Raw genomic sequence first — 15679 nt, 5'->3', positions numbered from 1 at the left:
GGCTCTGCTCCATAAATTCGATTCATTCGCCCAGTTTCTTTCCAAATTGTCAAGTCATACTTCACCATATAAGCATTGTTCTAGCCTATATTGGGCTGCCATTTCTAAGTTCTGGGTTGCAGAAGGGGATAAGAAAGTGGAGAAGACATACCCACTGTGTTGAAGACCCAAACCTGGAAATGGCATACAATGTGTCCACACACATATCGTTGGCAAGAGCTCAGTTATATGGCCATGGAGAACAGCTGAGGAATGTGATGTAGCTAGACAGGCAAGGGCCTTGCCACAATTCTCTTACCAGATAGAAGAGAATGGATTTAGTGGACAACTACCAGTTTTCATCAGAATGTATCACAATTAAACTAAGTCTTAGATAAGCATATCAATAAGGCTTTATATGATCTTACAATGAAATTTGAGCTAGTTTTACTACCTTGGTTATATAGTTGAAGAAAACATATATAGGATAAATTGCATTCTCTAGAACAGTGCTTCTCAAATTATTTGTGACGAAGGATCAAGTTTTTGTTTTGTTATTATTGTTATTTATTTACTTTCCCCAAATTTGTAGTAGACCAGTACTTTTGTAAAATACAATAAAAATGAATCAGTAAAAGAAATAATCACATACTTGGATGTCACAGCAACATTAAATTACTATAAAGGTTTCTAAATGCATACTCTAAATTTTGTATACCTGCCTCAACTCATGTACCTGTCTCTATGGGGTTTAGTAACAAACAGTTCGTGAACTGGCATCAATCTACAAACATTTTTTAGTAACATTTGTCTCAAAAGTGTTTTCTAACCTCTTTTGGGTTGCCAGAGTGTTGTAGACTATGATGTCTATCTTTAAAGCAAAGATGTTTTTTTAAATGTATAAAACTTAACTTTTGATTTTTAAATATTTTATAAATCACTTTTTAAGACAGTACATATATAAGTCATAATAGATCGTATAAATGTTCACTTATGCTTCAGAGCATGGTTTGTTTGTTTCATAGCAAAGCCAAAGCCGATCCTAGTTTTACAGATTCATAGTGAAAGCCTACTGTTTCGGAGCTGGAAAGTTCCCTCAGAGAGTCTTAATGCATGATATAGATGAAGAAAGAAGTCTAATAAAGTGACAGGCTCAACATCACAGTTAATAAATGAGAGACAGCTATGGTATGATCATTAACTTACAATGGAAATCACACTGGTATCAGATGATCTGGCTTCTTGGCTAAGTGTTTTTAGGCAATTATTTAAAGAATCCTTTAACAAATGTTCAGTAAGCATTTCTTAGATTGAGGAACATATATAAAAGTTTTTGTGAACTGTAAAGTATATAAACAAACAATATTATGATACTTACTAAAATTATGCAGCCATCCCTTCTGATGCTCAGTTCACTGCTCTTTCTGGACTGCTAGAGATTTATTGAGAACAGGAGTCAGTCAGTACTGCATTCATTCAAAATTATGTTTATGCCTGGCCGGTGTGGCTCAGTGGATTGGCATTGTCCCATGGACTGAGAGGTCCCAGTTCGATTCCTACTCAGGGCACATGCCAGGGTTGAGGGCTCGATCCCCAGTGGGGGACGTGCAGGAAGCAGCTGATCGATGTTTCTCTCTCACATCAATGTTTCTATCTCTCTCTCTCTTTCCCCTCCTCTCTCTCGGAAAAATCAATAAAACATTTTTATAAAAATAAAATGTTTATAAGCACTCTAGCAACGTGGGGAAATGCTTGTAATTAAATTAAAAATTATATCCAAAAGAGAACAAAATTACATACACATGATGATTGTAACTCTGTATGTTAAAGTGATATACTATTACTGATAACCAAATAGATTGACTAAGGATAAACCCTTCTGTCCACTGCTAGTATAATTTTTTTTCTATTTAATAGTTTGATACATTTTACTTTAAAAAAAAAATTCTTATCCGAGGATATGTTTTTTATTGATTTTAGAGAAAGGAAGGGAGAGAGAAACAGCGTGAGAGACAAACATCAATCGGTTGCCTCCCGTACATGCCCCAACCGGAGATTGAACCCATAACCTAGGTATGTGCCCTGATCAGAAATTGAACCCACAGCCTTTTGGTGTACCTGACAATGCTCCAATCAATTGAGCCACCCAGCCAGGGCTCATTTTACATTTTAAAGATCATATATATTTAAGTAATTTAAACTCTTCAGAAAAAAATGAAGTTCATATGAAGACACATAATTTCTGTTACTCATATGAAAAGAATTTTTACCCAATGGACCAAACCATCCTACCAATACAATCACAAACATAGCCTTTACTACATCTCTCTTTCCTTCCTAGAAAGGAGAAATGTCAAGACAACATAAATAGAGCTCTACTAGTGCTTTAGATTTGGGGAACTTATTAATGCTAGTTGCTCTGCTGAGGGCTACAAGGTTTAAGAAGAAATAAAACATTATAATAGTCACCATTATAAGAGTGCTTATTGCCTGGCCAGTGTGGTTCGATGGTTGAGTGTCAACCCATGCACCAAGAGGTCACCAGTTCGATTCCCAGTCAGGGCACATGCCGAAGTTGTGGGCTCAGTCCCTAGTGGGGGGCGTGCAGGAGGTAGCCAGTTGATATTCTCTCTCATCCATGTTTCCATCTTTCTTCCTCTCCCTTCCTCTCTCTCAAATCAGTAAAGAAAAAAAAAAAAGAGTGCTTGTTATGCCCCAGAGTCTATTTCACAACAGCCCTCTAAGATATAGCTGATGTTATTACCATTTTACAAATGGGAAAGTGAGGGTCAAAGAAGTTAGCATGTTTGAATTACATAGTGGCAGAACCAAGATTAAACCCAGGTCTTTCTAATTCAAAAGCCACTGCGGTACATTTTCTCTTCTCATTAAAAAAAAAAAAAAAATGTCCTTGTCCTTTCCACCTTCAGTGAGCTTTTAGTAATCGAGGCAGACTTATAAAAAGAAAACTAACAGGAAGACTGTGCTGAGCACCAAATGATTGCTACAAATTGTGGTTTGGGTTTACCTTGGAGAGAAAAAAATGTTGGGGACTGAAGTGGTTAGGGAAAACTTATATCAAAAGTGAATTTTAAGCTTAGCTTTGGGGAATGGTTAAAACTTAAATAATCAAAGAAAGAGAAGGACTGGTGCATGTAGAGGGGAGGCAGAAGAACTCAACATGAGATAATTTGGAAAGGAAAGTTTGATAGGGGAATACTATGAAAGAGAAGACTCAAAAAGCAGGTTGGAGGATCCTAACTGCTAACATTGAAGACATTGAGATTTTATCTTACAACAATATATAAAATTAACCTGTACTGAACACTTATCACATGCCTGGCACTATTCTAAGTGCTTTACATGTGTGATGTCATTTAACTCCTACAGTAAATGAGACCTAGAGAGGTTAAGTAACTTGTCTAGGTCACGCTGTTAGAAGATGGTAGATGAGCCAAGATCTGAACAAAAGCAATTTAAATCTAGAACCTCTTCTCTTAATTGCAACACTGTTCTGGTTCTAGAGTCCATGGTAAGTTGAACAAGTTTCAAACCCAGGATCCCTGACCTTAAACATATAATATGTTTAATACTTCTAGTAGTTTTTAACATTTAAGAAAGGTAATGTGACAGACAATGACATCTCTCTCATTTTTTCTTTTTCTTTTTTGGTACATGCCCCTAGCGGGAACCAAACCCAGGACTCTCTGGTCCACAGGCCGACGCTCCAACTGCTAAGCCAAACCAGCCAGGGCTGTTTCATTTTTTAGCCTTGCCACCCATGTACATCTTCAGCACAGGACACTCTGCTCACTTTCCTGTGCTTATCCAGTCAATTACTCCCAGTTTACCACTACCCCTTAACATCTAAGTTTCATCAGTCCGAGACACTGTTAACTATAGTTCAGTGGTTCTCAGAATGTGGCTCCTAAGCTGGCAGCAGCAGCATCAACTGGGAACTTGTTAAAAGTTTCAGTTCTGGAGCCTCACTCCAGATCTACTGAATCAGAAACTCGGGGTGAGGTGCGACAGCCTGGGCTTTACCAATCCCTTTAGGTGATTATGGTGCATGCTGAAGTTTGAGAACCTCTACTGTAGTATATTCTAGGATTTCAGTTCAGGAGCAAACTACTAAACCTTTTTTAGCAATACCTGGTATTAACACTTGGGATCTTACTCTTGAGTCTAGGCTACTGGTCTTGCATTCTTAACTTTATAGAAATAGCCATGGCTTGCTAAGCTAATGAGCATCTTTAAAGGGCCTTTTCTCAGACTCTGATTTTTAGTAATTATACTTTGTAAGCACACCTAAAACCTTTGCTTTATGACTTTAGTTCATTCCCGAAAACCTGACTTCTGAGTGCAGTTATTAATATCAGAACGAATTTTTATTAATTTTAATAGGAAAAGTATGTGTTTCATGATTATCTGTGATACCAAAATAATTTTTAGATTAAAAAATATATCAGCTGAATGATGAAAACAAGTTTATAGAAATGAATACTTTGAAAGTAAATAAAAATATTTTTACCTAAAATGTAATGATAGTCTGTTGTACATACAAAGGAAGATTTGATAGTGAGTGGTGGTCGGTAACTTTGGGAGTTCATGGTTTTCCTGCACTTAAAAATAGTTATAGTACACCTGAACCTGCCACTGGGTTACAAATGAAACAGAGCCTCTGTTCTCAGGGGGTCTGGAGAAGCAGTGAGATTCCCCAACAGCTCATTCTATAAAGAGGCCAAACTAAGTGCTGTTGCAGGCACAAACAGAAAGAAAGCAAAGGAGGGAGTGGCTGGGGAGGTTTATAGAACCCTCAGGCCTCGAACTAAGTCTTAGAAAAAGAGTGGAGTTCTGACTGGAAGGGCATGCCATGCTGAAGGAGCAGTGGGGGAAATGGCTCAGGACTATGGTTAGGGTACTGGAAGACAGTTTGGAGCACTTGGAAAAGAAAGGGAAGGGGATTGTGACAGACATCAGTAGGAAAGGACGCTGGGTTCATTATAGCTAAATTTTATGGGCAACATTGAGTTATAGAAAGTGTTTGAAGAGAGCAAGGCATGTTTTATGGAGAGTAAAATTAATGAAAAAATAGAGCACAGAAAAATGCTGTTAGGGCAAACCACAAGAAAGAGCACCTTTAAAAGAAGCAGTGCACACACTCAGCAGATGGAGAAACTAAAAACTACTACTTCTTCAGTCCTCTTGCTTGGTCTACATACACAAAGAAAACTTTTCTGATCCATCCAAATGTGGTACATGATTTATTAATTTGTTCTTTATAATATTCTCTAAATAGAATAGATTGTATTGAGTAAAGCAATGAATGTCTATTAAAAATCACCTCTTTTTAAATATTTTGAGTATGCCTTTAATATATTTTATTTTTTTCTAAATTTTTTATTTATTTTTTTGTTACAGATATTTTACCTTTTTTACCCCATTGGCACCCCCCTCCCCACCCCACCCCCGCCCTGTCCACGGCTTAGTTGTCCATGTCCATTGGTCATGCATACATGCATATAAGTTCTGTGGTTTACTCTTCCCACCCACCCCCACCCCCTCTTCTGAGGGATGTCAGTCTATGCCCTACTTACATGTTTCTGGGTCTACTGTATTCCTCAGACTGTTATGTTCATTATATTCCACAAATAAGTGAGATCATGTGGTATTTGTCTTTTTCTGCTTGGCTTCTTTCACTTAGGATAATACTCTCCAGGTCCCTCCATGTGGTCTCAAAGGATAAGAGATCTTTCTTTCTTACTGCTGCATAGTACTTCATTGTGTACATGTACCACAGCTTTTTTATCCATTCGTCTACTGATGGACACTTGGGCTGTTTCTAGATCTTAGCTATTGCAAATAGTGCTGCTATGAATATGGGGGTACATATATTCTTCCTGATTGGTGTTTCAGGCTTCTTAGGGTATATTCCTAGAAGTGGGATCACTGGGTCAAATGGAAGTTCAATTTTTAATTTTTTGAGGTAGCACCATATTGTTTTCCATAGTGGCTGCACCAGTCTGCATTCCCACCAGCAGTGTACTAGAGTCCCCTTTTCTCCACACCCTCGCCAACACTTGTTGTTTGATGATTTGTTGATGGTGGCCATTCTGACAGGTGTGAGGTGATACCTCATTGTTGTTTTAATTTGCATATCTCTGATGATTAGTGATGTTGAGCATTTCTTCATATGTCTTTTGGCCATTTGTAAGTCCTGTTTGGAGAGGTGTCTATTCAGCTCCTCTGCCCATTTTTTAATTGGGTTCTTTGTCTTCCTTTTGTTGAGTTGTATGAGCACTCTCTGTATATTGGAAATTAACCCCTTATCTGATACATCATTGGCATTGATGTTCTCCCATACAGTGGGTTGCCTTTCCATTTTGATGATTGTTTCTTTTGCTGTGCAGAAGCTTTTTAGTTTGATGTAGTCCCATGTGTTCATTTTTTCCTTTGTTTCTGTTGCCTTAGGTGATGTATCAGTGAAAATTCTGCTGCGTATGATGTCCGAAACTTTGTTGCCTACATTTTCTTCTAGAATTTTTATGGATTCGCGTGTCACATTTAAGTCTTTTATCCATTTTGAGTTTATTTCTGTGTATGGTGTAAGTTGATGGTCTAGTTTCTTTTTTTTGCATGTAGCTGTCCAATTTTCCCAACACCATTTATTAAAGAAGCTGTCTTTACTCCACTGTATGCTCTTGCCACCTTTGTCAAATATTAATTGAGCATATTGCCTTGGGTCCATTTCTGGGTTTTCAGTTCTGTTCCACTGGTCTATATGCCTGTTCTTGTGCCAGTACCAGGCTGTTTTGGTTACAGTCGCTTTGTAGTATAACCTGATATCTGGTATTGTGATCCCACCTACTTTGTTCTTCTTTTGCAAGATTGCTGTGGCTATTCGGGGACTTTTTTGGTTCCATATGAACTTTTGAAGTATTTGTTCTAGTTCTATGAAATATGTCGTTGGTATTTTTATGGGGATTGCATTGAATCTATAGATTGCTTTGGGTAGTATGGACATTTTAATGATGTTAATTCTTCCAAACCATGAACAGGGTATGTGCTTCCACTTTTTTATATCTTCCTCTATTTCTTTTTTCAATGTCCTGTAGTTTTCTGGAAATAGGTCCTTTACTTCTTTGGTTAAGTTTATTCCTAGGTATCTTAATTTTTTTGGCGCGATGGTAAATGGGATTGTTTTTTCAGTTTCTCTTTCTGTGAGTCCATCATTGGTGTACAAGAATGCCGTCGATTTCTTGACGTTAATTTTGTATCCTGCTACTTTGCCAAATTCATTTATTAAGTCTAGTAGATTTTTGATGGAGTCTTTAGGGTTTTGTATGTATAATATCATGTCATCTGCAAATAATGACAGTTTCACTTCCTCCTTTCCAATTTGGATCCCTTTTATTTTTTCTTCATGTCTGATTGCTGTGGCTAAGACTTCCAGTACAATGTTAAATAAGAGTGGCGAAAGTGGACATCCCTGTCTTGTTCCTGTTCTTAATGGAATTGTTTTTAGTTTCTGTCCATTGAGTATTATGTTGGCTGTAGGTCTGTCATATATGGCCTTTATTATGTCGAGATATGATCCCTCTATTTCTACATTGCTGAGCGTTTTTATCAGAAATGGATGCTGGATTTTGTTGAATGCTTTTTCAGCATCTATTGATATGATCATGTGGTTTTTATTCTTCATTTTGTTTATGTGGTGTATCACGTTTATTGATTTGCGAATATTGTACCAGCCTTGCATCCCTGGAATGAATCCCACTTGGTCATGGTGAATAATTTCTTTGATGTATTTCTGGATCCGATTTGCTAATATTTTGTTCAGGATTTTGGCGTCTATGTTCATCAGGGATATTGGCCTGTAGTTTTCTTTCTTCGTAGTGTCTTTTTCTGGTTTTGGAATTAGAATTATGCTGGCCTCATAGAACATGTTTGGAAGTCTTCCTTCTTCTTGAATTTGTTGAAATAGTTTGAGGAGAATGGGTGTTAGTTCTTTTTTGAATGTTCGGTAAAACTCCCCCGTGAAGCCATCTGGGCCTGGGCTTTTGTTTGCTGGGAGAGTCTTGATTACCTCTTCAATTTCCTTAGTTGTTATTGGTCTGTTCAAGTTTTCTATCTCTCCGGGAATAGTTTTGGTAGACTGTGTGTTTCTAGAAATTTGTCCATTTCGCTTAGATTGTCAAATTTGTTGCCATATAGTTGTTCATAGTAGTTGTTAATGATCTTTTATATTTCCGTGGTGTTGGTTGTTACTTCTCCTCTTTCATTTCTGATTTTGTGTATTTGGGTTCTCTCTCTTTGTTTCTTGGTGAGTCTAGCTAAGGGGCCATCAATCTTGTTTATCTTTTCGAAAAACCAGCTCTTTGTTTCATTGATCCTTTTTTTTTTTTGGTCTCTATGTCATTTATTTCTGCTCTGATCTTTACTATTTCTTTCCTTCTACTTGCTCTGGGGTTTTCTTTTTGTTTGCTTTCTAATTCTTTAAGTTGTGAGGTTAGACAGTCAATTAGAAATTTTTCTTATTTTTTGAGGTAGGCCTGTAGTGCTATGAACTTGCCTCTCAGAACTGCTTTCGCTGCATCCCATAGATTTTGTGTTGTTGTGTGTTCATTTTCATTGGTTTCCAGGAAGTTTTTAATTTCTTCCTTGATCTCCTCGGTGACCCATTCATTGTTTAATAACATGCTATTTAGCCTCCATGTGTTGAAATGTCTTTGCATGTTCTTGTTGCAATTGATTTCTAGTTTCATGCCATTGTGATCTGAGAAGATGCTTGATATAATTTCAATCTTCTTGAACTTGTAGAGATTTAGTTGTGTCCTATCATGTGGTCTATCTTTGAGAATGTCCCATGTGCACTTGAGAAGAATGTGAATTCTGTAGTTTTGGGGTGTAATTCTCTGTAGATATCTATTAAATCCATTTGGTCTAGTGCTTCATTTAGAGTCTCTGTTTCCTTGCTAATTTTTTGCCTAGAGGATCTATCCAGTGCTGTCAACGGGGTGTTGAAGTCCCTTGCTGTGATTGTATTGTTGTCAATTTCTCCTTGGAAGTCCTCCAGAAGATTTTTAATATATTTTGGTGCTCCTATATTGGGTGCATATATGTTTATCAAGGTTATATCTTCCTGTTGGATAGATCTTTTCAGTATTATGTAGTGGCCTTCTTTGTCTCTAGTTATGGTCTTCATTTTGAAATCTATTTTATCAGATATGAGAATTGCTACCCCAGCTTTTTTTTTTTTGCTTTCCATTTGCTTGGGAAATTTTTTTCCATCCCTTCACTTTCAACCTATGTGAGTGTTTTGTTGTGAGGTGGGTCTCTTGTAAAAACATATAGATGAGTCATGCTTTCTTATCCAATCAGCTACTCTGTGTCTTTTTATGGGAGCATTCAATCCATTTACATTTAAGGTGATTATTGATATGTACTTATTTCTTGCCATTTTTGTTTAGTGTGGTTCTATTTTCCATTTACATTTAAGGTGATTATTGATATGTACTTATTTCTTGCCATTTTTGTTTAGTGTGGTTCTATTTTCCATTTACATTTAAGGTGATTATTGATATGTACTTATTTCTTGCCATTTTTGTTTAGTGTGGTTCTATTTTTCTTCCCATTTCTACTGCTAATTATAGCAGTCCTTTTAACATTTCTTGCAGTGCTGGTTTGGTGCTAATGTATTCCCTTAGCCTTTTTTTGTCTGGGAAGCTCTTTCTTTGATCTTCTATTTTGAATGATAGCCTTGCTGGGTAGAGTAGTCTTGGATTCAGATTCTTGTTTTTCATGACTTTGATTACTTCATGCCACTCCCTTCTGGCCTGTAGTGTTTCTTTTGAGAAGTCATTTGAGAGCCTTATGGGGTTTCCTTTGTAGGTAACCTGTTGCTTATGTCTTGCTGCTTTTAGGATTCTCTCTTTGTCTTTAATTTGTGGCATTTTAATTACTATGTGTCTTGGTGTGGGCTTGTTTGGGTTCTTCTTACTTGGGACTCTCTGTGCTTCTTGAACTTGAATGCCTTCTTCCTTCACCAAATTCGGGAAGTTTTCTGTCACTATATTTTTGAATATATTCTCTATCCCTTGCTCATTTTCTTCTTCTTCAGGGACTCCTATGATGCGAATATTATTACGTTTCCAGTTGTCCCATAGTTCTCTTAAGCTGTCTTCCTGTTTTTTAATAGTTTTTTCCTTTTGTTTTTCTGATTGGTTGATTTTTTCTACCCCGTCTTCTAATTCACTGATCCGGTTTTCAGCTTCCTCTACTCTGCTTTTTAAACCTTCCAATGTGTTTTTCAGTTCTGATATGTCATTTTTTATCTCTTCTTGATGGTTTTTAATTTCCAATTGGCTTATTTTCAGTGTCTCTATGTCCTTACTCATGCTGTTCAGCTTCCTCAAGATCATGGCTCTGAATTCTAGCTCTGTTAACATGCCTAATTGCTCCACATTGATCTCATCTTCGGTGGAGGTCTCTTGCTCTTTCATTTGGCTTCTGTTTCTGTGTTTCACCATTTTGGCTATCACTGTGGGCTTTGGAGCCTGTCAAGTTTTCCCTGTGGGTGTTGGTGTTCTGCTGTTTGTGGCTCCCTCTCCTGTGTTTTGATGAGCGAGGGAGGACTCACGTTAAACACCACTGTCAAGTCTTACTTTCCTGGTTAAAGTTGCCAGCCCAGGAAAGGTACTGTTATCCTCTAGCTTTTTGCCTGTAGGCTAGCAGTCGAGGTTACTTGATGAGTTTTGGGTTGTCAGTTGATTGAAAAGCTCCCTCAGGTGCTTAGCATAAGGGGTTTCCCGAGGGTGGGGCAGATGCTGGTTGTTAGTGAGCCTCAATTAGCACTTCAATGGCCCACAGGGTGGGGCTGGATCTCCGAGGGAGGGGCTGCTGCCTCTCCTAAGAGCCCTGGGAAGGAGCAATATGCCCACAGTTCTGAGCAAAAGCTCTGAGTGCCCTCCAAATCCCGAGTGTCCCGACACAGTTCCAGTCCAGTCTGCCCTCCCTCTGCGGAGCCCAAGGTGAGTGGCTGTGGCTGTTTCAGCCTCTGTCCCGGCTCTGTGCTGTGGGGCCGCCTGGGAGTGTAACCCGAGGGCGCTGCTCCCAGCTAAGCCCGCTGCCGAGCTGCGGACCATGGGCTCCCAGCCCCCGTCTCGCGCCTTTGCAAGCCTACCAGGATTGAGTCGGTGTCCCTCGTTGTACGGTCCTCGCAAGCTGCTTTTCTGTCGGTTTTTCCCGTCAATTTGTCTGTGTTATAGTTGTAATTCCAGTGTGGTTCTGGGAGACGGTCTGTGTAGCTTCCGTTCACTCCGCAGCCATTTTTCCTCTCCGCCTTTGATATTTTTTTAAGTTGCACTACAAAAAAGGGGGGCGGGGGGTGTCATTGTCCATGAAGTGATATTACTTTTCAAGAGACATCATAACAAAATGCTACCTAACAGTCATTATGTGAGGCAAGTCTGTAATGAGAAATGACACATTTAAGAAAATGGTGCTTTAAAACTAGATTGATTGAAATTGTTTTAAAACTAGAATTCTTGTCTTTGGTTGCTAGTTGATCTCCTGTAAGCCCTTAGATGAGGCAGTTTTTAACTATACATTTTGTAAGCACCTCTAATCTCTTTTCATGTAGCTGTCTTATGTCCCAGAGTTTCACAGTTCATTTGTTTTATAGCCTTGGCTACTCTAATTTATATTCATGCTTTGCTCATTTTATTTATTTTGTTAATCCTTACCCAAGGATATTTTTTCCATTGGTTTTTAGAGAGAGTGGAAGGGAGGGAGGGAGGGAGGAAAAGAGAAAGGAGTGGGGGAGAGAGAGAGACATCAATGTGAGAGAGACACATTGATTTGTCTCCCACACCCACCCTGACCAGGCCAGGGACGAACCTACAACACACAGGTATGTGCCCTTGACTAGGAATTGAACCCAAGACCCTTTGGTACAAGGGCCTCTAACCACTGAGCAACACCAGCCAGGGCTTATTCTTTCTTGAGTCTGAAGGCAGAGGAAGAAAGGAACCATATTGTCCATAGATTTTTTGTTGTTGTTGTTTTTGGTTTAGAAAGGAAAACGTATAGAACTCCAAATTCACATAAATAGTATTTTATAATACTTAATTACATATTTTTTAACCTAAATATGAATATAGATGGTTTCCTTCTTGAGTAAAATTATGTGGGAGCAAAAGTTATTGGAATCTACCCCAGGAATATAACATATATATATATGTAGAATTTTGTATGTAGAATTTGGGGGGCGGGGGGTCTTAGCTATGAAAGATCTGAAATTGGAGAAAATCTTTTCTGTTTTATATATATATTTTTTAAATTAATTTATTTATTTTTGTTACAGATGTTTCTCCTTTTTCCCCCTAGCCTGTTTTATATATTTTTAATAATAGGCATCTTATACTTTATCCTACCCCAAAACTGCATTCATTAAAAAAAAAAGAAAAAGATTTAACAATGATATTAAACATTAAATGAAAGACCCTTCTGGTTATCAGGTATGGCAGGGATAGAGCTAATATTGTTACAAACTTTTTTTTAGCTTGTCAGGTTAATTTTCTTCCTTCCTCATTTTACAGAACTAGTACATTTTAAATTGGCTTCATTTCAATAGCTGTACAACTAGAATCTACTGAGAAGTTGCACGTAAACTGAGGTTCCTGCCAAAATCATGTTTGACCTGTAGAGAGTCTTTTTTAAAGAATTAAAGTCTGATGATGGGTCAAGAATGACTTTATAAAATATGATATTGGCCATAGTTGTTGCTGTTGTTTTTATGAAATGCAATGGGTACAGAAATGGTGAGCGATAGAATGGTTATACCTGCTTGTTCCATATATAAGGCATAAGCTTGAGAGACTGAGACATGCAGTTTATGGAAAAGAACACAATATTGAGTTGTTGTTTTTTTCCTCACCCGAGGACATTTTTCCATTTTTTGTACAGATAGAGTGGGAAGGAGAGAGAGGAAGAGATAGAAACATCAATGTGAAAGGGACACATCGAGTGGCCGCACAGGGCCGGGGACAAACTGTAACCGAAGTACGTGCCCTTAGCGGGAACCGAACCCGGGTCTCTCCGGACCGCAGGCTGACGCTCTAACCGCTGAGCCAAACCGGCCAGGGCGCGATACTGAGTTTTGAGAGACTGATAAGTGGTTCTTAAATTTGGCAATGATAAAAATAACTATTTTTCAAAAAATTCAAGAGAGACTACACTCTGAATTTATCTTAAAAGAATTTTTTCTCATATAGTAGGAGCAAGGTTTGGAACCAGGATTGCTGTGTATGTATGAGTGATCTGTGCTATGCACTAAGAGAACAAAGGGGAACTAAGATCTTGCCCCACACATGTGTGCTGGCACTGGGCTGCCAGAAAAACAGACACCTAGTAGGAACACTCTTTTGCCTGGAGAGAGCCACCTTTTTATGATTGGCCCAGAGGCATCCTATATGCTAGCTAAGACCTCTTTGTAACCCAACTTAGAATAGTTTTTAGCAGTTTTGTCTGCAGAAGATCTTTTGGGTGTCACTTAGTGATTAAATGTTATTACATGTTAGCTAAAGAGAGTTCTAAGGTTTATTAAACATGGGACTACTGACATAGAACTATAAATTCAGAAGAAATATCACAGCTAAAATGCATACTTTTTAAAGTATTTTTATGAGAGCCTGTACTTATGAGAAATTGTGAACCATATCTCAAGACATTAATCTTTACTTCCAGGAAGGGAACAGCTATGATTCAGACTGGTTGCCTTCCATCCCGATATTATGTGTAGTCTGAAGTTAAAAATCCATTGAAAACAAAGCTATTTGAGAAATTTGAAACTAATCAGTTTAAAAGAGAATAAATGATTTTATACAAAGAATGTTGGCTGGCAGTTAGGAAACCTATACTCTAGCTCTTACTACCCCACTAATTCACTCTGGTCCAGTACAAGCATATTAACCTCTCCAGTCCTCAATTTTCTTATCTCTTTCAGTTCTAACATTTTTGTGATTTAAAAATAATAAAAATCTTCTCTAGCCAGATCTTGAACTGCTATTAAATACTTTGGTAGAGAAACATTCTATTTTAAGCCTAATAATGATTTTTGCATTATCATTCTTGTTTTTCAGAAACTCTGTGAAGGCATATTTAAAGTCCTTCTAAAGGACATCCCGACAACATGTCAAGTGTCCTGCCTGGAAGTTCTCCGCATTCTCTCCAGAGACAAAAAGATTTTAGTTCCTGTAACAACCAAGGAAAATATGCAGATACTGCTGCGACTAGCGAAGCTAAATGAGTTGGATGATTCTTTGGAGAAGGTGTCAGAGTTCCCAGTTATTGTGGAGTCATTAAAATGTCTGTGTAACATAGTGTTCAACAGTCAAATGGCACAGCAGCTCAGCCTGGAACTTAATCTTGCTGCAAAGCTCTGTAACCTCCTGAGAAAGTGCAAGGACCGAAAGTTTATCAATGACATTAAGTGCTTTGACTTGCGCTTGCTCTTCCTCCTGTCACTTTTGCACACCGACATCAGATCACAATTGCGCTATGAGCTCCAGGGACTACCGCTGCTAACCCAGATCTTGGAAAGTGCCTTTAGCATCAAGTGGACCGATGAGTATGAATCGGCCATAGACCATAATGGACCTCCTCTCTCACCTCAGGAGACGGACTGTGCCATTGAGGCCCTCAAAGCTCTCTTCAATGTGACTGTAGACAGTTGGAAGGTACATAAAGAGGTAAGGTTAATAAGGGTATTATTTACTGTGGAATTTAATTGGTCTGAGGCATCCCTAGGCTTCCTGCAAGAGAGGAATGCTAAGTTGGGAAATGGAAAAAAATTCCAGTTCCCCCGTTAATCAGTTGTATGACTCAGGATTAATTTCTTAACCATTATAAGTCTTATTCTTTGCATTTGTGTAATACTTATTAGAAGAGTAGGGTGAAGATGGACTACTGCTTTTAAGATGCCAAATATAATTCCTTTTCTGAGTTGTATTATCATGTGTCTTTTTAAGAGTGCCTCTTTCAGAAACAAGGTTTAAATTAATAAAATTTGAAGGGAAATAAAACAGTGTGGCTCATAAAAAAGAGGCATTTTCAGTGGCTGCTGTCTTAAAAGTTAAGACAAATCAAACCAGTTGAAATTGATCCATCAGAATTCATGTCAGCTCAGAAGAGTAAAAGATACTGTATCACGTATCATCCCAGTCTCCCAGACTGTTACTTTGTAGTGTTAGATAACAATCAGATGTGTAGGACTACAACTAGATATCCATGTTTCTACACAGTCCTAGAAATAAGCATAATTACATGAGAGAATGGGAAAGATTATTTTAAACCACTTGACTTATTTCTAGACAAAGATCTTTTTCTGTGGCTTGGACTGTCCAGCAACTCATAGTGAGGCAGATTTGATAGTTTATATTTAAGTACCCATGAGAACAATATGCTAAATGAGAAAATTAGTTTAAGGAAGTCAACAATTTTAAGTGAAGCAGATGTAAACTTTTTTTTGGTCCTTTAATAACTGGTAAAAATTAATCCTCTGCCTTTAAAAAATAAAAGGAAAGAAAGAAAAGAAAAGAAAAGAAAAGCATTTTGGTGCCAGAGCAAATTATCTTTTCTGACAATTGACTTTAGGACTTAGATTAACATTTGCTGTGTCCATTTAAAGCAGTTGTCACCG

At 38.0% G+C, this 15679-nt stretch overlaps 1 protein-coding gene across 4 annotated transcripts in view; it reads left to right on the top strand.

The window, feature by feature from the left end:
- Positions 1–15679, top strand: part of RIC8B (RIC8 guanine nucleotide exchange factor B) — a 115758-nt gene that overhangs the window by 32066 nt on the left and 68013 nt on the right. For all 4 annotated transcript variants that reach the window (XR_004958327.1, XR_004958326.1, XM_036251999.1 and 1 more), the window contains exon 3: positions 14121–14729. Coding sequence is in view for 2 of the 4 variants with exons in the window: in XM_036251999.1 (XP_036107892.1) it covers positions 14121–14729 (609 nt within the window). In the remaining 2 variants the exon portion in view is untranslated. The remainder of the gene's footprint in view (positions 1–14120; positions 14730–15679) is intronic.

Source organism: Molossus molossus, unplaced genomic scaffold (genome assembly GCF_014108415.1).
Source record: "Molossus molossus isolate mMolMol1 unplaced genomic scaffold, mMolMol1.p scaffold_m16_p_10, whole genome shotgun sequence".
NCBI lineage: Eukaryota > Metazoa > Chordata > Mammalia > Chiroptera > Molossidae > Molossus > Molossus molossus.
The sequence above is the reverse complement of the archived record's forward strand: the minus strand, read 5'-3'. Positions and strand labels throughout refer to the sequence as shown.